At 34.8% G+C, this 22,438-nt stretch overlaps 1 protein-coding gene across 4 annotated transcripts in view; it reads right to left on the bottom strand.

Annotated features, from left to right (window-relative positions):
* Positions 1–22,438, bottom strand: part of LOC111148981 (EPH receptor A5) — a 342,873-nt gene that overhangs the window by 58,723 nt on the left and 261,712 nt on the right. For 2 of the 4 annotated variants that reach the window (XM_022505840.1, XM_022505842.1), the window contains exon 8: positions 21,270–21,375. In XM_022505840.1, coding sequence (XP_022361548.1) covers positions 21,270–21,375 — 106 coding nt within the window. The remainder of the gene's footprint in view (positions 1–21,269; positions 21,376–22,438) is intronic. The other 2 variants (XM_022505841.1, XM_022505843.1) reach the window with 1 other exon arrangement.

Raw genomic sequence — 22,438 nt, 5'->3', positions numbered from 1 at the left:
ATATCTTGCTGTGAAATAATGAGAAATAAATATATGGTATCTACTTCCCAGTTGCTGACATAGAACTCCTAAAATGCTTGTATGTACGGGTGCTGGAAGAATCTTTGCTCCAACACTTATTCTTTGACCCCAGTTCCTGGCACCGAGCTCCTAAGACTCTTGTAATTTTTATGTGATAACAGCACTAAGAGCATCTCTGTTCTAATACTTGATCTTTCACCCTGGTTCTTGACCCAAAGCTTCTAAATCTCTTGGAATTTCCTGGGTGTGGGAATGTCTTTTGTACTAATGAAGTGTATTCTTTTTTTTTTTTTTTTTTTTTTTAGATTTTTTTTGTCAGAGAGAGAGAGAGAGAGAGAGATCAGGCAGAGGCAGAGGGAGAAGCAGGTTCCCTGCTGAGCAAGGAGCCCGATGCGGGACTCGATCCCAGGACGCTGGGATCATGACCTGAGCCGAAGGCAGCCGCTTAACCAACTGAGCCACCCAGGCGTCCCTAATGAAGTGTATTCTGATCATCACCAGAAACACATAGGTTATAAGTAGAAGTATGGGATTTTCAGTCACACCCCTCATTCTCTTGAGAGAGGAGGGAGATAGAAATAGAGTTAATGATCAATCATGCCTATGCCATGAGTTCTCTATAAAAATCCCAAGAGTCCCAGAGTCCAGATAGCTTCCAGTATGGTGGACACATCCATGTTCCAGGAGGGTGATACAATTCAACTCCATGGGTTAGCTTGCAACTGGGACACTTTTAGACCTTGCCCTATGTATCTCCTCAACTGGCTATTCAGTGTACCCTTTACTATACCCTGTATTATATGATAAACTGGTAAATGTAAGGGCTCCTGGGTGGCTCAGTGGGTTAAAGCCTCTGCCTTCGGCTCAGGTCATGATCCCAGGGTCCTGGGATCAAGCCCCACATTGGGTTCCTTGCTCAGTGGTGAGCCTGCTTCCTCCTTGTTCTCTCTGCCTGCTTCTCTGCCTACTTGTGATCTCTGTCTGTCAAATAAATAAATAAAATCTTAAAAAAAAAAAACCAAAAACAAAAACTGGTAAATGTAAGTGTTTCCCAAAGTTTCGTGACCTGTTGTAGCAAATGATCAAACTCAAGGAGGCAAGTCACGAGAACCCCTGATTACAGGACAGATGTTGTGTGCAACTTGGGGACCGACTACTTGTGATTGCTGTCTGAAGTAGAGGGTAGTCCTATTGATTGAGTCCTTAACCTGTAGGGCCAACTCCAGTTATTGTCAGAATTGAATTGAACTATAGACCACCCAGATGGTGTCATAGAGAATTGCTGGGTATATAAAAACAAAACAAAACAAAAAAAACAAAACCCACCTATTTGGTATCAGAGCATTGTGAGTGTGGTAGCAGTGTGAGAGGAAAGGAGAAACACAAAAGGAGTATGTTTTCCTGACACATTTGCTTTCTCCTTGTGTTTCCTGTCTCAGCCTAAAATGTCCCATTAGTATATTTACCTTAGAGCTAAGAATTCTGGGACTCAAAGAAGAAGCAGTTTTCCCAAGATGGCACTGAAAGCAAGCTGTGGAGGTAAGATGTGGGTACCAGTTAACTGCCTCACACTGCATTAGAAGCACACGTCTTTCCACATCTTCCAGTTCCTTTCCCTCTCTCCTATTCACCCAGCCACATTCCCCTCCCCTTTGTTGAAAACTTAAGATGTTGCCATGGAGAACTCTGAAAAAGATCTTTATTTCTTCCTCCTCAATAGCTTGTTATCAGGTTAAAAAAATCTGATAAATTAATTCACAGTAAATTAAATACAACACATAAAATGCCTATATATGGATCTAGACCTTACCGTAGCAAAATACACCAAATTTCGTTTGAAAGTATTAAAGAATAGATGCTATAAAATTAGTTATTGACCCTAACTCTACTATTGCATGTATGTGCATGCTATGCATGTTTACACATACTAATGCATGTATAAAATAGAGATCAAATCATATAAGTGCCTGAGGTAAATAAATTATACATATTTTAAGAATTTCTAAAATAAAAACAAAATCCCAAACTCTACAAATCTAAGTGTGCTATGTGCAGCCATCCCTTTGCCTTAAGGATGAAGTCACACAAGCAAACAAACAAAAACCCAACTGACTTTAACTTTGGAATCAGGAATTCTTATTTCTTACTCTGGAAACAACCATTAGAACGTAGGAATATCACACACCACATGGAAGTAGAAAGATAGCTTGAGATGAGTTATCTTTAGACAATATTTCAATTGATATTTCCCAAACTATACTTTAATGAAGATTCACTGTTTATCTTTTAATCATTCTAAGGGGCCAAAGATCATTATAAAACCCATTCTTCTTCCATGCCTGGCACAGTTAAAGGCATTGATGCAGCTAGAAAATGTTATTGAACTTACTAGATTCAGTCTGCTTACTCTAGTATACATTTAATTTGGTATATATTTAACCTAGTATATATTTAATCACTCAAAATAAATTTCACCAAATATTAATCACCTTTTATAAACTTTTGGCTACAGTAGGAGACACGATCATTCCCCTTATAAGCAAACATTTACTAAGAATCTATGTGTTGTGTTCTCAGAATAAGAAGTTATATAAAAACAACTTTCTAGTCACATTAGGCAATGATTTTAAAACTAGCTACAGATTAGAGTGACAGTTGTTTATTTAAGCAGACAAAGAAATAAAAACCAAAAACAATTCCCAGGGCTCACCCTAGAACCATTAAATCAAAATAGCTTGTTTGTGGGATCCAGGTATCATTATTTTTCAAAAACTGTTAGTGGATTCAAAATTTCCTCCAGATTGACATCCATGGATCCAATAGGTACTCAATGAACGCTTGTATTGAATGACCTGTCTTACAATAGTCTTGGAGGAATTTGCTTAATGAGTACAAAGGAAAAGGTTTGTAATTAGCATATCAGTGGTCTGCATGTTAACAAAAACATCAGTAGTGCCTGGAGGTGCTTAAAAACAATTTGTTCTCTGGTAAGTACTTTAAATAATTCTACAATTTGTTTACAATGCTAATTTATACTACCTACAATTAAGACTGGTTTGTTGAGTAACTGTAAATTTCATCCTATTCTCTATTTTTTTAAACCACAAATTTTTCGTATTTTGCTTGTTTTCTTTCTTCCTTCCTTTCTTTCTTTTCTTCTTTCTTTCTTTCTTTCTTCCTTTCTTCCTTTCTAACATTGATCCTTATACAGGTTTCTTTTAATGGCAAGCTGAATGTTTAATAACAGACTCTTGAATTCCTGTATTTCAATACTAGCTACTTGGATTAACTAGAAGTCATGTTATCTCAACCAAAATAACAAAACTATAAAATTATCTGCATTCAGGATCTCTATTTTGCCCCTGTAGTTACTGGACCACAGACTTACATAAAGTTAGATGAAAGTGAAGCTCAGTTTTGCTACGAATTTGTCAAAAGAGCTTTTAAGAAGTGGATATTTTAACATAACAGATTTTCCTTGAACTGTTACTGAGCTGGAGTAAACTGGAACTGCATGTATATTTAATTACATGATTTTATATCATATATTATTTTTATATATACGTATATAATGTTTGTATGTAAGAAAGCTCATGCCAAAAATAGCAGAAAGGACTAGAGATGAGGCCGGTGAGGGTCACAGGTAGAGGCTGTAGGAGGCCTTATAGACGTCTAGAGAGTTACAGGACACCAGACATGCCATGTTCATTCATCCTATATGTCTTCCTTATCACACACTATCAATGAACTGTAAATTTCTCTTCGTTCTCCTGGTCTGGTTTAAATCTACCATTTCTGCAACAATATTTCTGTACTCACTAAAGTAAAGATAATCATACCCTCTATTCCATATTCCATTCTTATACCAATTGTTTTTTTTTTTTTAAGATTGTATTTATTTATTTATTTGACAGATAGAGATCACAAGTAGGCAGAGAGGCAGAGAGAGAGTGAGAGGAGGAAGCAGGCTCCTTGCTGAGCAGAGAGCCTGATATGGGGCTCGATCCCAGGACCCCAGGGTCATGACCCCAGCCGAAGGCAGAGGCTTTAACCCATTGGGCCACCCAGGCCCCTGTACCAATTGTTAAAAACGCAATACTAATTGTGTTACATTGGAATGACATGCCTCGATATTAGAATTGTTCATTCTATGATAGTAGAAAGCATGTCAAAGACTCAAATCCCATTAAGAAAGCAAACCCTAGGGATACCTGGGTGGCTTAGTCGGTGAAGCACTTGCCTTTGGCTCAGGTCATGGTCCCAGGGTCCTGGGATCAGGTCCCACTTATTACACTCCCTGCTCCTCTCCCCCAGCCTGCTGCTCACCCTGCTTGTGCTCGCTCACTCTCTCCCTCTCTCTATGACAAATAAATAAATATAATCTTAAAAAAAAAAAAAAGCAAACCCCATGGGCCACCAAGTTCAAAAAAATCTGCTTTAGTGACTCACAGCCAAGAGAGGTTATGGGGTACATCAAGTACTTTTGCAAAAAACAGCTCCAGTACCATATTTGGGACAGGAAAATCACATTGTTTCACCTTTTCATACATTGCTTAAATGTTTTTATATTATTCAAATTTGAAGAACTCAATGTCACTACTATGTTATTATACACTTATATGTCTACATTTATATATGTCATATGTATTTATATATACATGAAAATATATATTAACATAATATATATATAAATATATATAAGCTATAATTTAGATATGGTCAAAAGAACACTAATACCTTTTTACTCTATTTGGTCTACATACTCTTATCAAATATCTATACTTGGAAGCCAATGTCCATCTTGCGAGCTCAGATGGAAAAAGGTATATTAGAGGTCGTATCACCCCCAGGCATGGCTCAACTGACCAAAGAACATGTAGGCAGAGGCTCAAGGGATAGGAATGCTTGCTTATTATTCATAGGAAACTGTAGGACAAGTAGTTAATCATCACTACCCTGAAGATATATATATCTAACGAAATTTCTAACATAAAGATAAATATATTTCTTTTAGATTTCAAGTCTTTTGAAATGGAAAAGATCCCCAGGGACCAGAGGAAGTGGCACCAGAACATATGCTAGCATGACGTCCTGGGCCTCCTGTAAATGGCGCCCACCTTTTCAGAAGATCCCTGCCCCAAATTTTGCCCCTAAAATGCTCACTTGCAAGCCATCAGGGAGCTCCAGATTTTGAGCACTAGCTCCCTATTCTCCTGGGTGGTACCATACAAATAAATCACCTATCTTTCTTCACTTCAAAAGCTTGGTGTCGCTCAGTTTTTATTGGCTTGCTGTGCATCTGGTGGATGAACTCTCCTTCAGTTCAGTTATAATCTTCTGAAAACTCAACTTCCTCCTCAAATAGCAAATAGGAAATAGGACATTGTAGGCATTATATAAGTAGGACAGACTACAAACTGATATCTGACCTCAAAAACTGGTAAAAATATAGGTAAAAGGAAAAGTTTGCTATTAAGAATGACTAAAAATGTAATATTTTTTAAACTTTATCTCAATCTCACTTTCCCCTGTTTATTTCCCCCCACTTTTTTAGCATTGTAAAGATGTATTGGTTCTTAAGTTATCTGATAAAACAAAATTCTTCTTAAACAATTTCTATCCTTTAACTTCTAAATTACATGGTTTTTTGCATAAACCAATAAATTCAAAGTGATACTGATTTGAAATAGTGTTATTTATTTACTTATTTATTTACTTATTTTGAGAGAGAGAGAGTGAGCAGAGGGTGGACAGGAGAGATAGAGAAACTCAAGCAGACTCTGCACTGACTGTGGAACCCAACGCGGGCCTTGATCTCATGACCCATGAGATCATGACCTGAGCTAAAACCAAGGGTCAGATGCTTAATCAACTGAGCCACCCAGGCACCCCTGAAATAGGTATTTCACTTAATAAAAATGATCACTTAATAAAAGGAATTCCCAGTATATTCATGGCTACACTCCTTACAGTTTTTCCCCTTTTATATTTTTTTTAATGCAGGAACGCTAACATATAGAAAGACCTGTACTACTCTTCAGTGAGTGTATAAATGAGAAACTGACTACACAAATGGAAAATGGGTAGACCCAATAAACAAACTAGAACTCTGACACCAAAGCTACAGCCACTGGTCTAGATAGAAAGCCAAAGCATAAGCTCTAGAGCAACTGACCCAAGTGCTCAATTTGTCAGGCCTTTATCAGTAAATACCAGCTTTCCTAATTTTTGTCCACTTTTCCAACTTAGGACCAACTAGAAGAAATCAAACATTCTCCCCTAACCAATCCCACAGGATGCTCCACTTCCAGTTAGCCATTCCAGTAACTTCCAATCAGGGCAAAACTAAAGCCTTCCCTTCTTTTCATTGTAAAGGTTTTACACTCCACCGCCTGCCTTTGGGTTTCTGCCGGATGCAGGTGATGGTGGCTGATTCCCTTGCTACACCAATCTCTTAATAAATAGCCTTTGCTTGTTCTCACTTAGGTATTTTTTGTTTGTTTGTTTATTTCCACAGAAGAGATAATCTTTCCTTGTGCAATAAGGGAAAATTACATAGATTCACCTTTGCAGTTAACTGGCATCTTGGTTCTGTTCCGGCACAATGATAGTGTTGACATACAAAACACTGAATCATGTGTTGCTTTCTTCTACAGGATGATGCCCTCACTGAGCAAACATCGATTATCTCCATTTGTAGAAGTCTAAAGTTACTACTGAGCTTTTCCCTCTCAGTCATTTCACTGCTGAAACAGGTCTATCTTTAAAGCTTCTTTGAGAGGAGTGTGTGACTCCCGTGACCTACCTGTCTGTGCTTAGCTATTTTAGATTTTAATTTACTTTGAGAGCAGTAGAGAGGAAAAAATAAAGACAGATAAAGTTGTGAAAAAGTGATGTTAATGTTTCCAAGTGGGCAAAAAAGAGGAGAGGAGATTAATCAAAGAATATGCCAATATATAAGTTCTGATTTATTTAGCTCCCTCCATTATGGCTGTTGAATATTTTTTCAGAGCCGAATCACATTTATCAGCATTGAACATATAAAGTAGAGAAGTCAGAAGGATTAATGTTTCCATTTAATTATTTCACACTCAAATAATTAAAATAATTGTGGAACTATACTGAAATTATAAAAACACAAGAAATGTGTTTATTTTGTGATAAACATATGAGAATTGGATTAATTATGAAGTTGATTTAAAAGGAAACTAAATGTTCATATTCACATCAAACCATTCAAACTCCATATAAATGTATTTTGTTTTCTATTAATATTTGTCAGAAATATTAAGATCATATGCTAGAGTAATTGTCATAAGTTTTAAAAAATTGAATATAATGGTGATAAATATTAACTATTTTAATATATTATATACACATATAACATAATTATGGCTACAATTGTTTTTTATACATATAATTGTATATAACTGTGTGTACCCACAGAAGTACTTGCATAAAATATTTGTAATTATGACCATATGTGATTTCCTAGCAGAAATTTGCCTGGCCAAGCATTGAAAAATATTTAAAAACTGTATTTAAACTAATATGATCCTGGTCTAAATTAGACTGGTTAGAAGAATAGCTTTGATAGACCAGAGGCAGTGTAGATAAAAGAACATTCTATATACACACTTACTTAGTAAATGCTTCAGGTGGAGACCTAAAATAGTTTTGGGAGAGAGCGATAAACAGTGCCGGTACTTACATAAATCTGTAGAAAATATCAATTTAGATTCCCCAAAAGATAAAATTAATGATTGTATCCATGCAAAACAAACATTACTAAAAAGTAAATAAGTCTTGACACTTCTGATGATATATCTTTACTATATGAAGAATTAAGATCCACTAGTTTAAATAGGTAAAGAGCATGTGGTATATGTAATTTATGAAACAGGTAACAAAAAACCTAATGACTATAATTATTGCATATATATTAATAAACATATAAGGTTTCAAAATAAAAAAGAAATGCAATTAAAAATACAGAACTATTTTCTCCTACCAAATTAGCAGACTGGCTAATTTGTGTATCACCAGGAAACATCACACACTGTTGGAAGGAATGGTAATTGGTACAATGATTTAGGAGGACCATTTGCCAATATATATCAACAATCTTAAAAATATTCATATTCACTGATCCTCTTTGATTATACAAATACATTCTAAGGACATTAAAGATAGAAATGACAACTCCTCTCCCTCAAAACAATAATAAGGAAAGAAAGAAAACCAAAGAGAAAGCATGTGGGAAAGATTAGGCATTAGAATATCAAAGAGCTATTAAATATTTACTTTTTAAAATATTTTTAATTACACAAGAAAACTTTATATTATTATATTAACTCAAAGAAAACCAGCAAATCAGATTATAAATTATGAACTCAACCTTACATGTAAGAAGATCTTAATATGTATGGCCAAATATAAGTACTGATTGCTTCTGGTGGATAAAAATGATTAATTTTCTTTCTGTATTTTGTCTTCCATATTCCATATAATTTTTAATCATAAAATTAAGAAATGCAAATGTAAATAAAATATCAGCTAGTAAGAAATTAAGACAATCATCTTAACGATGTCAACTATGTAACATGCAATGCAAAATGTAGATTGAAATGTATAGAAAAGGCTGATGGCAAGAGATCTGGTAATGTCAAAATAATGACATCTAAGGATGTTCATTTAAGGAACATGGACATTCATGGACATGAATCTAAAGTTGAAGACATGCTGGAACATAGCTAAAGCAGTCCAGCAACTTGCATATTTGAGATCTAAGGAATTATAATACAGTGGGTGGGGAGATGGAAGCAGAATTGATAGTGATTTTCACTTCAGGACATAATGACGTACTGAAATGATACCCTGATAGACTTCCAAACTGGGTTTGGGAGTCCTGTTAGAGACCGGGTTTTCAAAGGGTTGGAGACATAGCAGCAGGATCCAGTCACCCTGGTTTTGAGAAATGATGGAAACAAAGAGCCAAGCTACACAGGTTCCAACCAGAGAAATGAGATGTATGGAAGGACTTTCCACTTCAATTTCTGGAATGAACATTTTGAAGCCTCTTTCTTGGGAAGAAAAATACTGGATATAAAATAGACATCTGTTTGGAATTCAAAATACCAGAGGGGAAGATGGTTGGGGATAATGAAATAGATGAAGGGGATTAAGAGGTACAAACATCCAGTTATAAAATAAATGTCATGGGGATGAAAAGCACAGCATAGGGAATATAGTCAATAATATTGTAGTTACTTTTTATGGTGACAAATGGTAACCAGATTGACCATGGCGACCATTTCACAATGTATATAGTTGTCGAAACACTTTACTGTGCACCTGAAACTAGTATAATATTGTACGTACATCAACTATACTTCAACTAAAAAATAAATAAATAATAAATTAAAGGGAATATGTTGTTGACTAATACCTAGCAATCAATAAGTTTAATTTTCAAATGACAAAAAATACAAGAATTTGGAGTAAAAATAAAAATCTATAATGACTGTACTATAAAACTGCCAAAAAAATTAGCCATTTTCCCAGTGGAGTTAGAGAGTAATGGATTGACTATAGCTTTCAAGGCTCCAGGAAACGCTGGCTTTATCCTGGCCCATAACATTACAAATGACTAGAGAAGAGGTAAATATGGAAGACCACTATATATACATTTGAAACACCTGGAATAGGACTATGTCAGGAAGTCAGAATCTGACATCAAAATAAATCAAGAGGCTCTTATACACTAGAAAACATGTAAGTCATACAAATGTAGAATTTTGATTTATCATATATTTGTTTCATCAAAATTTATACATAAACGATGTTCAACATTACTTATCATGTATATACTGAATACGTGCTGATTTGATAACTTTTTAGATTTTATATCATCTTTGGCATGATGAGATAGAAATTAGTCATTTGGATAGTTACATTTCATCTTAAAAATTTCCTGAAGAAGATTGGACCTATAGATTGACATTCTCCTGGTAATTATACTTGTAAAAAATTAAGAAAATCAGAATAATTTTACAGATTTAATATCTACAGTGCTTAAATATTTATGCTGAGCTTGGTATCTTTAAAAAAGTAGCATGTGTTACTGGCATATGAAGATCTCACAAATAACTTTAGCAGTGAGGATTTGTGGTAAGATTCTTGAATATCTAGGAAAAAATAATATTAATGTAGAAAATTTTCACTTTATTTTATAGTCCTACATATTTTTAAAGATGTGGTGGCTCAGTGGGTTAAGGCCTCTGCCTTGGGCTCAGGTCCTGATCCCAGGGTCTCTGCTTGGGCTCTCTGCTTGGTGGGGAGACTGATTCTCCTCTATCTCTCTCTCTGCCTGCCTCTCTGCCTACTTGTGATCTCTGTCTGTCAAATACATAATAAAAAATCTTAAAGAAATAAAGATGTCTGTTCAAATATTTGCTCCATAATTGGCTATTATGATTACCTATACATTCTTATATGTACTATTTCTCCATATTTTGTACCAGTTATCTCTTTATATTAAACAGTGAAAGTATCAAAGTATTAAACAGTTAAATTAAAGTACTAAACAAGCAAAATTACATGACTTCAGTTGAAACGCAGCATAGATTTTTTTTTTTTTAATGATGACACAATGTATATATCATCTATGGATAGAATCAGTTTAAACCAATGCCTTCTAAATTTTCTTCAAGAAAATCAATGAAATAGGCATAGAAATGTCTGAGCAGTGTTAGGAATTCCCAATGTCAGAGGCACAAAGAAATCTTGGAGGTGGAGAAGAGGTGTTTGTGAGATACATGAGAATGTTTGAATCCTATGGAATGTTCAGTCTGGAATAACACTGAAGAGGAATTATGATGTTGGTCTAAGAACAACCTAAGAAAGTCTAAAAAACAGAGAGTGCTTCCTTCTCTAATCACCACAAAGAGGTCCCACTTTGCCTCCTTGATATCTTGTCTTTCAAGATGGAAGTAGTGGTGTGAAGAGAAGGCAAAAAACAAGCAAACAACCTACAATACATTTTAATCACCTTTCTTGCCTTCAGTCTACCTTGACTCAAGAGAATTCAACAAACAATGACCATAATGACCATAATGGAGATGTGGAGCCCAACACCAGCTCATAAAAATGGCAATAAAAGCAAACAGGCCATTGAAAAAAAAATTAACAAACGAAACCATGATTTAAAGAACGGAACCCCAAAATAATCACTAAACTTCACTGACATTGTTATGCATGTTGATGGCTACCAAAAGAATTGAGCAATGTCTGTAGACTATTAAGAGCAAATGCATGCCAAAGAACTAACACAAAAAAAATGCCATTTCTCTGTGAGATTAAAAAGTCAGGGAAGTGGAAAATAATGAGAAGCAAGGAATGAGATATATTCCAAAGATTTCTGAAAAACAACATAATTAGGGTATCATATGTTTTGTAGCACTGAAACTATCACAGACATCAAATACATCTAATCTCAGTTCCTCCACATGGCACAATAAAGAATTCAGCTGTTTGAAACTGAATTGCTAATCCATTAAAAACATTTCTTTCTTTCCAGGTTAACACAAACTTTTAAAAAGAACACAGATTTCAAAGAAATGTGGCTTTTAACTGGTGCTTAAAATCGTTTGGAACATTTTATTGTCATTTGCTTCATTTCTCAGCAATAGATACATTCCCAGACATGGCTCAGGAAATTAACTGAGTTCTTGTTGCATAGATGGTCTACCCTTTGGCATAGGGCAGAACTATTGATTTTTCTCTGTAAAGCTGGGTATCAGGTTCCTGTGAGAGTCTATGTAGGCTGAGAGAGATGTGGTGAAATTCCCAGAAACCTGGTAGAACCTTCAGTCAGAGCTCTGTGTCTGCTGGCATGCCAGCATGCTCTCTTTCACATCTTAGAGAAATGGAGCTTCGGGCAAATGGAACTTTAGACAAAGAGCCATATTTTGCTCTTGTATTAGCCTTTTGACCTGCCCTGTGTTGTATACTTGATGAAATCTGAGAGTCTTTGGATTCTTGTTTTTTTTTTTTTTTATTTTTATTTGGATTCTTTGTTATAATATATATATATATATATATATATATGTATATATATATATATATATATTTTTTTGCAAATCAATGATATTAACTTGTCTCAGTACCATAGAGTTTTTCCTTCCAAATATTTGCCTCAATAGAACTTCCTGAGAGTTGCAGTGATGCTTCCGTGTTTGATCGGGGAGAAGTCGCAGGTGGGATATTCAATAACATTGAGCAATTGAACCAGTAACCCTCTTGGGTTCAGTTTCCTAGGAAGATTTACTTCCCACAGTGGGCAATTAGTTGTTGCTATGCTCCTAGTCTTTCTGGCATTAGTCTGCCCTGATCCCCATTTGTCAGTTATTAATAAATTATGATCTTCTTTCTAATTATCTTTGATTCAGAGCCTTTGAAGAAAAAAGCAAGTAATCATGAGAAAATAGAAGGAATAACAACTCTCAGATATTAAATCAATACACATGCCTATATTTAGTACAGTTTCATAAAGTCACATCTACTGCTAATTCATAAACCACTGAGATTTGCTTTTAATGAGAGCTTTCCGAAAATTAGTGATTATATGGGTGATTATAAATATTTGGCTATTTATCAGTATTTTAAAGCAAAATAATATTACGCAAAATATTTTTATATATACTTTTTCTTATCAAAACCTACCAAGTTTTGAAACTATATGATCCTAGTTATGTTAGAAATACTAAAATACTAATATATTCATGATACCCTTAACTGGAAGAGAATCAGGAGAGAAATACAAACCTGTTGACCTACATTATTATTAATAAAAAAACTACTGTTACTTAGTATTACCAGGTGCATCATCATACTGGCACCAGCATATCCAGATGTCAAATAAATAATGTAAACTGGTGATTTTTTTTTTTAAGATTTATTTATTTGAGAGACAGAGAGAAAGAGAGAGAGCAGGAGCTGGGTCAGAGGAGGGGCAGACAGAGAGGGAAAGAATCTTAAGCAGACTCCCTGAGAGCATGGACCCTGAGCTGGCCTTGATCTTATGATCATAAGATCATGACCTGAGATCATGACCCGAGCCGAAATCAAGAGTTGGATGCTTACCCAAGTGAGCCACCAGACACCCCATCTGATGAAGATTTCTTAACTCCTATATAATACTTCTTTGAAATCACTGCATTTATTTTGTGATGGCACAAAATATTTCAGCAATCAGGAAGAAAGCACATATATGGGTTAGATATTCTGTTAGAATTATGTCAGTAATGTTAATAGTTTTCATTTTCCAAACTATCAACATTAATAGGGACAAAGCACTTCAAATGGAGATTGATGAACAGTTTATCTTTAATTCAGTAATTTATGAGGTATTTGTTCAATTAGGTTATGTAGGAGAGCCACAGAAGTGTTTATCTCCTAAATACTGAAGGAAAGAGAAGATATTTACTCACTATACTATAATTTGCGGTTGAAAATGTTAAATTTCATGAGAAATATTGATATATTGTTCTGAGACTTCAGCAGAAGAAGAAAAGGCTTTGGCTAATGGAATTAAGGAAGATTTTTGTGATAGAAAATAATGGTTAATGTGGGTCTTGACATGTGGGTAAGGTTTAAATGCTGAGACATGAAATGAAGCATAAGAAAAAAGGCACAGAGAGAGGTCCTCTTTCCACATTCTTACTTCATGTGCTCTGTTATGAGACTGACCCTGTCTTCAGATTCAAGTGTGAGCTCCTACTGTGCTGGGTCAGGCAGCATAGCTTCTCCATCCTCTTCTTATTTAAGGTCCCAGTGCTATTGATTGACTTAGTCTGTGGAGCTGGAATTTAGGTTCCTGTCAGACAGAGCCTGTACCATATGAGCTCAGAGTGAAAGGCAAGAGCTCTAAAGTCAGAGCTGGGTTCAATAGAGTGACCATTCCTCCTTCAGTGATCCAATAATTATCCAGTCTCCTGCTACCTCATGGGCCACTCCTCAATCTCCTCTGACTGGATCTTTCTCCTTCACTCTCTCAATGTTAGTGTTCCTGGGCTCCATCCAAATAATCTTATTTTGATGAGTGCTTTAAATACCATACTTGTGCCACAGCACTCTTCAAATCATTTGCCTCCAATTGCCCATCAGACACTGTTTTAGCCTCAGCTCAATAAGTGTCTGTACTTAGGATTTTTTTTTTTTTAATCTCTGGAACTTTTCATCTATGTGATCTATAATTCTCTATTAGAATAAGCCACTTTGAATTTGGCTTCTGTCCCATGCAACCAAAGGAGTCCAGGTCAAAAACACAAAGAAGTAATGCCGGAAGGATACTTTGCAGCGTATTTTCAAGAGTCCCGAATGCCAGCTTCATTCTTCCAGTGATAAGATAACTGGACATTTACTGAGAACCTACACTATAATCTGTGCACTCAAGATGAGCACATATCTTTCAGGAGAGACATATAAAAAATGATGAACTAAAACTACTTCAACTGGAAAAAACGTTTTGAGGAAACATAGAGGTGAAATTAACTAGCTATTACAAAATCAGGAATGGTCATGAAGTTGGTGATATTTAATATATGTGATTCTAGAACAAATAATTTTTCCGGTACAATTTCCCAGTGATAGACTGAGGGACAATACACTAAAATCTAATGTATTTTTTATTTACTTTAGTGTAAGTTATCGCTGACATTAATTTCTAGCACTTATTTTATTTATATCACTGACCACTTTGGAAAGGTTTTAAGTAATGTTACTTAATACCACTGTTTTGGGCAGTATTATTTTGGGCAAGGACTTCGTATACAAGAGTTCAGATTTTCTCCCAAATCATACAGTTTAATCCTTATATGTCATGGGGAATTTATATAGTGAAGAGTAAGGACCCTAAAGTCAGAGCAGGATTTAAGCCCCAGACTCTCACTAACTGTATACAGTAATTTGTGTCCTAGATATTTTCCCAGAAGGGAAGAAATAATGCACAGGAAAGAATCCTTGCTGTCTTGGATGTACAGACAAAAAACTAATAGGAGAAATATATATTTATTATATAATTACAATTGTTATGAAGAGCCAAATCAAGGTAAGAGAAATCTGATATGCAGTGGAAGGGCCACTATTTTAGTAAGCCCGATTGAGAGGATGGGATTTTTCAAGGATCTGAAAGCAGGAGAAAGCTGTGTGCTTCTCTGGGGCAGGGGAGTTTTAGGAACCAAGAAGAGCCAGTGCAAAAGCCTCAAACCTGAACTATTTTTACAATGATCAAAAAATTCCAAGAAGATAATTTTATCCAGCATACACTGAAGATAGGAACTAATACTAAGATAGTGTTGTAAAATATTACATATAAAACCCTTGGAACAATACCTAGTAGGCAGTATGTAATTCATGCTAGATCATATTGTACTTACTAGGAACATTATTATCATGTTACTCCCATTAGGCAAAGAGACTTCTCTGAAGGCTTTAAAATCCTTTATACCCTTTAAAAACCATTCACTTAGGAAGCTATTATACTTTGATATCAAAAGTAGGCAGAACTCTGGCACTTGTCTGAATTAAATAATTACATTCAAAATTCCTGCATAATTATTCTATTTGGCTCCAGATAAGCTTGAAGGAAAGTTTCTAAGCCCAGTGTGCTTTTCCATCAGACTATTGCTTTTCCTAACATAAGAACTATGGCAGGCATGTAATAAGAACTTAAATTTTTCTTTAATTAATCCATCAGACTATCATTGTGGTCCAAAGAAAAGAAGTTACCATGAAGGAGGGATCTCAGTTTAAACCCTTTTCTTTACCCATAGTTGGTGCTATTTTGTTTATGAAATTCTGCCCATTGATTTGACTACGAAATTTGAGTGGAAACACCTTGAGAAAAGGGCATTACTTTCTTGTTTCACATGCCTTGGACTTATCTTGGTGTTTGATGTGCTACAGATGTTCAATAAGCAGATTATTTAAAGAATATGGCAGTTATAACTTGTTGCCATTTAGAGATTTGAATAAAATTTACAAAAGGCTAAATTTTAATATTATTTTTAAGCAATAAAAAACCTAAAGCAGCATCTTACATAAATCTACTTTTCTTCCTTCAAATTTCTAACATGATCTCAGTATCTAAATTTTGATAGATTAGACTTCAAGTACACTCTCCATGAAGAATTTTCGGCTCAGAAACTATGGGACATTTGAAGTGAATTGAGTTTCCATTGTTTCATTAACAAAGAGGGAAATAGGATTTGCAGTTATATATCCAGCCAGAGGATTTGAACATGGATAGGACAAACAAGGGAAGATTTTTGCCCAGAAAATAATTCTTTTTACAGGCATTAAGTCACCCCAGACACTAACAGTATCATTACAGGAGCATTATAATATTAAAGTCACAAATGAATAGCCTTAAAATCACATCAAAGGCTAAGCAGCATGAGGAAATTCTTCCACATCTTCTTCCACCTCATAGGGTTTTTGTTGTTGTTGTTGTTGTTGTTGTTTTGTTTCTATTTTTAAAACTGGTGAACAGCTTCAACTTCTTTGTACTTATTTGCAAGAATGTGTGCAAACATGTCGGAGTGTATGTGTATAATGTGTGTGTCTTTAACCTCTGAGCATACCTGTGGAACTGATTGAAATAAAAAAGCAAAACTCTAGATTTTCTTAAAAAATAAATTCATGAGCATGTAATAGATTCAGGGGATCAGAAACAAAGCATTAAAAAATATTGTTTAATACCAGGATGTCTATATTGACTAAGGTTCAAAGAAGAAAGTTTCTCTACCCTGAAAGATGTTTTCCTTTAAATTTTCTGTACCACTAAATCTTGTTAATTTAAGCTTTATATCAGGATAAGACGTATCCAGTAAACGAGAATTAGGCACCAACTTTGAAATGGAGACAGAAAAAAAGTAACTTACAGTAATCAATGATCACCTTCAAAGGAAAGAAAAAGGGAAGAACATTATAAAAGATTTTCTCAGACATGTAACTGGTAGTATGAAGGTGACAACCATTAATGAAAAGTTACTTCATGGGCACCTGGATGGCTCAATTGGTTAAGTAACTGCCTTTGGCTCAGGTCACGATCCTGGAGTCCCAGGATCGAGTCCCATATTGGGCTCTCTACTTAGAAGGGAGTCTGCTTCTCCCTCTGATCCCCCCCGCCATGCTCTCTTTCTCATTCTCTCTCTCTCTCAAATAAATAAATAAATAAATAAGTAAATACTTTTTTAAAAAAGTTCATTAAGGAATTCACATCTATAAAGTAGTATCTATAAGGAGAAAAAAACATAAAATTAGATCAATGTGCACTGCCATTACTGATAAAAGGAAAAAATTAAACAATTACAGCATGCTGTGCATACCAGGAAATTTAACTTGTATTCATCTTAGGGTAATTGGTTCATAGTTTGCTGAGGAATGTCAGTTGTTTTGTAATCCAATAAAAAAACATTTTAAAATTAATGGCAAAGAAAAAAAAGGAGAATCTAAACTCTGCAAAAAATGCTCTATGGAATATTTAGCAACTCTAAACAAAAAGATCACACAAATTCTAAGATTGACAGCATCCTGAGATGTTATAATTCTTTCTATTTTTTAAATGGAACTTTTTCCTTTAGGATGGATATCTGTTTACATTATTTTTAACTGTATCTAGATAGGAAGACTCCAAGAGTATAATCACTTTTAGCCTAAAAAGATTATAAAGTCTCTGTATTTGATTTATTTATCTTTCATTTATTTTAGAACAAAAAGTTCATTTTTTTATTTGAGATAAATTAGCCCCATAATATTCAATATGCTATAATCCTCAGTTTTTTTTGACTTGGTGTGAACAAAAATGCCAATTTTCAGTGAAAATGTATCTTCAAGACATTTTTCTTTGGGTCCAAATGGTATAAATTGCCAACAAATATTACATTCAAAGTAATATTAATATTTTTGTGACATATAAAAATTATCTGTATCACCATTGAGTCAAATTATTTGTAATTCAAATATATTTTACCTCGGAGCAAATATCTGATTTTTATAAACTCAAGAAACTAAAAAGTAACAAAATAGTTTAGGGTGAGAGGATAGTCTAAATTTCATTATATTTATGTGTGTGCGTTTATCAGTCATATTATGACAAAGAAAGGAGGGAGAAACAAACATAATTCCCTGTCTTCAGATCAATCCTAGAGCAGACTTTTTTCAATAACTTGTCAGTACTAATAAATAATTTCCTAAATACTGCTGGGTTTTGTCTACATTTCTTCATTTAATTTTTACCTTATATAATAAATCTTTACTGACTTAATTCTGGAATTGTAAGTACTACGAGATAGGCACACATTCCTTAGTCCAGACAAATTTGCAAAGCTCATTATCTTGAACCAGATAGGAAAAGACCTTCAAGAATGATTTCATTTAGCTTTTGAGTAAGTATATTTATATAAAACAACATAAAATAACTTATCCATGAAAAATAAAATAAGATGGCCAGAGACCTTTTTTTAATAAGACAAACACTCCCTGAAATTCAAGAATGTGCATTCAACAAAATGAAGTAATGAAAATTTCATGCAAAAAAATATGCTGGTAAAAAAATACAAGTCTCAGATTTGGGGGGTTAAGATTGGTTTCTCCTTAAATTAAAATTCCTAGTCTTTGCGTAGTAAGCTGTGTTATGAAATTAAATAGAGAAAAATTTTAATATAAATAAACAAGGTACAAATTAATAAGGTATTGCTATTTTTAAAAAGTAATATACTTCTACAAGACAATACATTCAAAAATTTATCTTAGCAAGTCTCAGATTTAGTTATGCTGAAACTTAAGCTTTGGGTCTACCTTTGACCTTTGAGTGTAGATGTGATTCTAGTATAACTGAGAAATTATACTAAAATTTAATTATTCTTATACAGCAAATCCAGGTACCTATAGAATTCACGTGGTGCATGTGTGCACACACACACATGCTAAAGCATTACTACTCTTCAGTTACCAAGTAATAGGTTAATTGAACCTTCTCTCAAACACTTTGTCTAATGCTACAGATGCAACAAAGTGAATTGTTTTTTAGTTAATTTTGTGTATATATTGGGGAAGAAAAATTTTTGAAAACAAGGGCTGATTCACATACAAGTAAGCAAGAATCCATAGCTGAATATCATCAGTAAATTCACATTAACATTATGTAGGTTAAATAAATATAGTGTGGATAAGTATATAATAAAATACATTCTATATTTGGTTTCTTCCTTAAGAAAACCTTAAATACATAAATTTATTAGATCTTAGATCTCAAATATTTCCTCCAGTTTTATTCACTTCCTTCAAATGTGGACCTAAGAAATACAGTATCTTCTTATGATCTCCATCCCCTAACTATAACTAACACTTCTGGATTTATTGGAAAGGAAGAAGCCAACTTGTATCTCAGTCAGAAGTAAAGAAATGGTATTACAAACCATCTCTGAAACTGTATCATAGTTATCAATCCTTTTGAGGTAGAAAAGACTCACATCATGTGGCAGTTTTCTTGATAGTTACCATATACTCAACCTAATTATCTTATTTAATCAAAATCTGAGCAAAGTTTTTAGGACAAAATTTTATCTTCCAGGAAACAGGGACATAATCAGAGTATTCTTCCCAGTCAAATAGGGCCAGTTGTCCTCACAAGATCACAAACTGCTTCCTACTTACAAATTCTAAAAATGCATCACTGCTGGTCTAACATTAAAAGTAAGTGGTGGATTTCTAGGGGCACCTGGGTGGCTCAGTGGGTTAAACTTCTGCCTTCAGCTCAGGTCATGATCCCAGGGTCCTGGGGATCAAGCCCCACATCAGGCTCTCCGCTCAGCAGGGAGCTGCTTCTCCCTCTCTCTCTCTGCCTGCCTCTCTGCCTACTTGTGATCTCTGACAAGTAAATAAATAAAACCTTTAAAAAAAAAAAAAAAGTAAGTGGTGGATTTCTAGATAAACTCTTCAGAAAATTTTAAACATTCTTAAATAAGCAAGAACTAGAAGAAAAGGAATTTTCAGATACAAAAAGAAAGGATGTTCAAAGGAATATTTTCAACAATGTTTTATGAAAATAAATTACTGTAATTTAAGAATATAGCCATAAATCTTTTCAGAATACAATATGCAGTATATTGAAAAGTGCCCAATTCTGTATATTTATGAGTTGAATATGTGCTGAAGAGTCAAAAGTAAATAAGTAGAACAGGAACAAAATCAATACAAATATTGATTTTCTGGCTTTTTTTTGGACCTTACACTACAATTTCATATATTTATGCAAGTTTAAATATTTCTATGAAGACTTTCATCAAGTTCTCTGTAATAGTCTAACACCAAAACAGTTTCAGATGGACAGCTCTCATTACTGAATGGCCCTTCTGACAATGGCCTAGATTAAAAAATGGAAATACATTTGTTGTAGGAATAGAGCATACACGTTTTGGTTTATTTACTTATTGTTATTTTAAAATATTTCTCAGAAGGTTGATAATGCTCAGCACAATATCAGGAAATCCTTTCTATGTACTTGCTGTTGGGTCTCTACCTCTTTTATTTTTGTTCAAAATGAAAAATGTAGATATGTAACACATATTAATATGTCTATTGGTACGACATTCGGTACAATTCACTTTAAATCAGTATACGCTACGATTGATGTATTCAGATTGAAATCTTCAGAAGCTGAAAAGAAAAGCAGTCATGAGAAAGGGTTGGTTATTTCTCAGAATGTTGGTTTGCCAGAGCATCTGTTGTCATCCATCACCCTGTGAGGATAGAATGCTGGCTAAGTAGAATTATTAGTCTTACTCCTCTGAGTCTACCAGGTATAGGCACAGGCCTTCCCAAACACTAAAATCGAAGCAGATAACCATAAATAATTTTGAGAAATAACTCTGAGAAAAAAAAAATCACATTTAAAAAACTATGTTAAAAAAATATGGTTAAAAGCAGAATACGTAATAAGTTAATAATTAACTTAATAATTAACCCTTGCGAAGAGAGCATACCTGAAAAAGAGAGATTCTGTGTTTAAAAGTTAGCACTTCACATGGACAAGGTCAAGCTTAAAAAGACATGATACGTTGAGGTTATCCACTGATACATTGCTTGCCCGATTGGTTTTAGGATGTGCTTAACAGCCAAATGGTCAGATCAAGGTAAAGAAGAGATCAGGTGCAAAAGTTCAAAATCACAGCTTCCTCTCTTACCTTCCACTGAGGAGGAAGCCGATAACCACTGCCAACAAAATGACTCCCACTGTCACGGACACAGCAATTATAGGAATCTGGCTTTGATCGCTGGACGCTGCAACTGCTGATAGGAAACACAGGGAATGGAGCCCGTGGTTAAAGAGATCATATGCATTCGAATACGAGCTGCTTAATAGTCGCTAATCGATGCGTGGTTTAAGCAATTCCCCCACACTTGGCCAAGATTTCCCCCTCATATCTCTGCTCAATGGTGTATAATTGAAAAGACATCTTCGGGAGAAAATATTTACTCTCCAAGTGGAAATTGGAAAGAATCACGAAGTCACTGATTATTTCCTTGTCATCATAAAAAACGAATGTAATTGTTCGCATAGTATTTATCGAGGGATCTTGGGTTTGCAAGATAAAATGAAACTTAATCCTTGACATCAAACACCTTCATCTGAATAAGAGCTGCTAAGTATATGAGTTCTGACATTTTAGAGTTTACATGTGGCTGTTCTCCAGAAAAAAAATCTTGATACCTCAGGCAGGGTTGTTGCTTTTTTTTTTTTTTTTTTTTTTTTTTGATTTATTCAACAGAGAGAGAGATCACAAGTAGGCAGAGAAGCAGGCAGAGAGAGAGGGGGAAGCAGGCTCCCTGCTGTGCAGAGAGCCTGATGTGGGGCTCGATCCCAGGACCCTGAGATCATGACCTGAGCTGAAGGCAGAGGCTTAACCCACTGAGTCACCCAGGCGCCCCTTTTTTATTTTTTTTAATTTCCCCATAGACACAGGTTGAACGTCAAAATGTTCTGGCTATCACTTCAGTGAATATTACGATAATATTACTCTTCCCAATATAAGTTTAAAAACTGTTTCAAGCAGAATCTAGTCAGTAAGTATACTTGATGTGTAGGTCTACTTTTCAAAAGAGATCAAGGCATGCATTTAGAACTTTGAGAAGTCTCCAGTAAAAGTAGATTCGTTTAGAGATGCCTGGGTGGCTCAGTTGGTTAAGCCACTGCCTTTGGCTCAGGTCATGATCCCAGCATCCTGGGATCGAGTCCCACATCGGGCTCCTTGTTCTGTGGGGAACCAGCTTCTGCCTCTGCCTGCCACTCTGTCTGCCTGTGCTCGCTCTCTCTCTCTCTCTCTCTCTGACAAATAAATAAATAAAATCTTAA

Source organism: Enhydra lutris, unplaced genomic scaffold (assembly GCF_002288905.1).
Source record: "Enhydra lutris kenyoni isolate GAN:26980312 unplaced genomic scaffold, ASM228890v2 scaffoldscaffold21, whole genome shotgun sequence".
Classification (NCBI taxonomy): Eukaryota; Metazoa; Chordata; class Mammalia; order Carnivora; family Mustelidae; genus Enhydra; species Enhydra lutris.
Note: the sequence above shows the minus strand (reverse complement) of the source record. Positions and strands in the feature narration are given on the sequence as shown.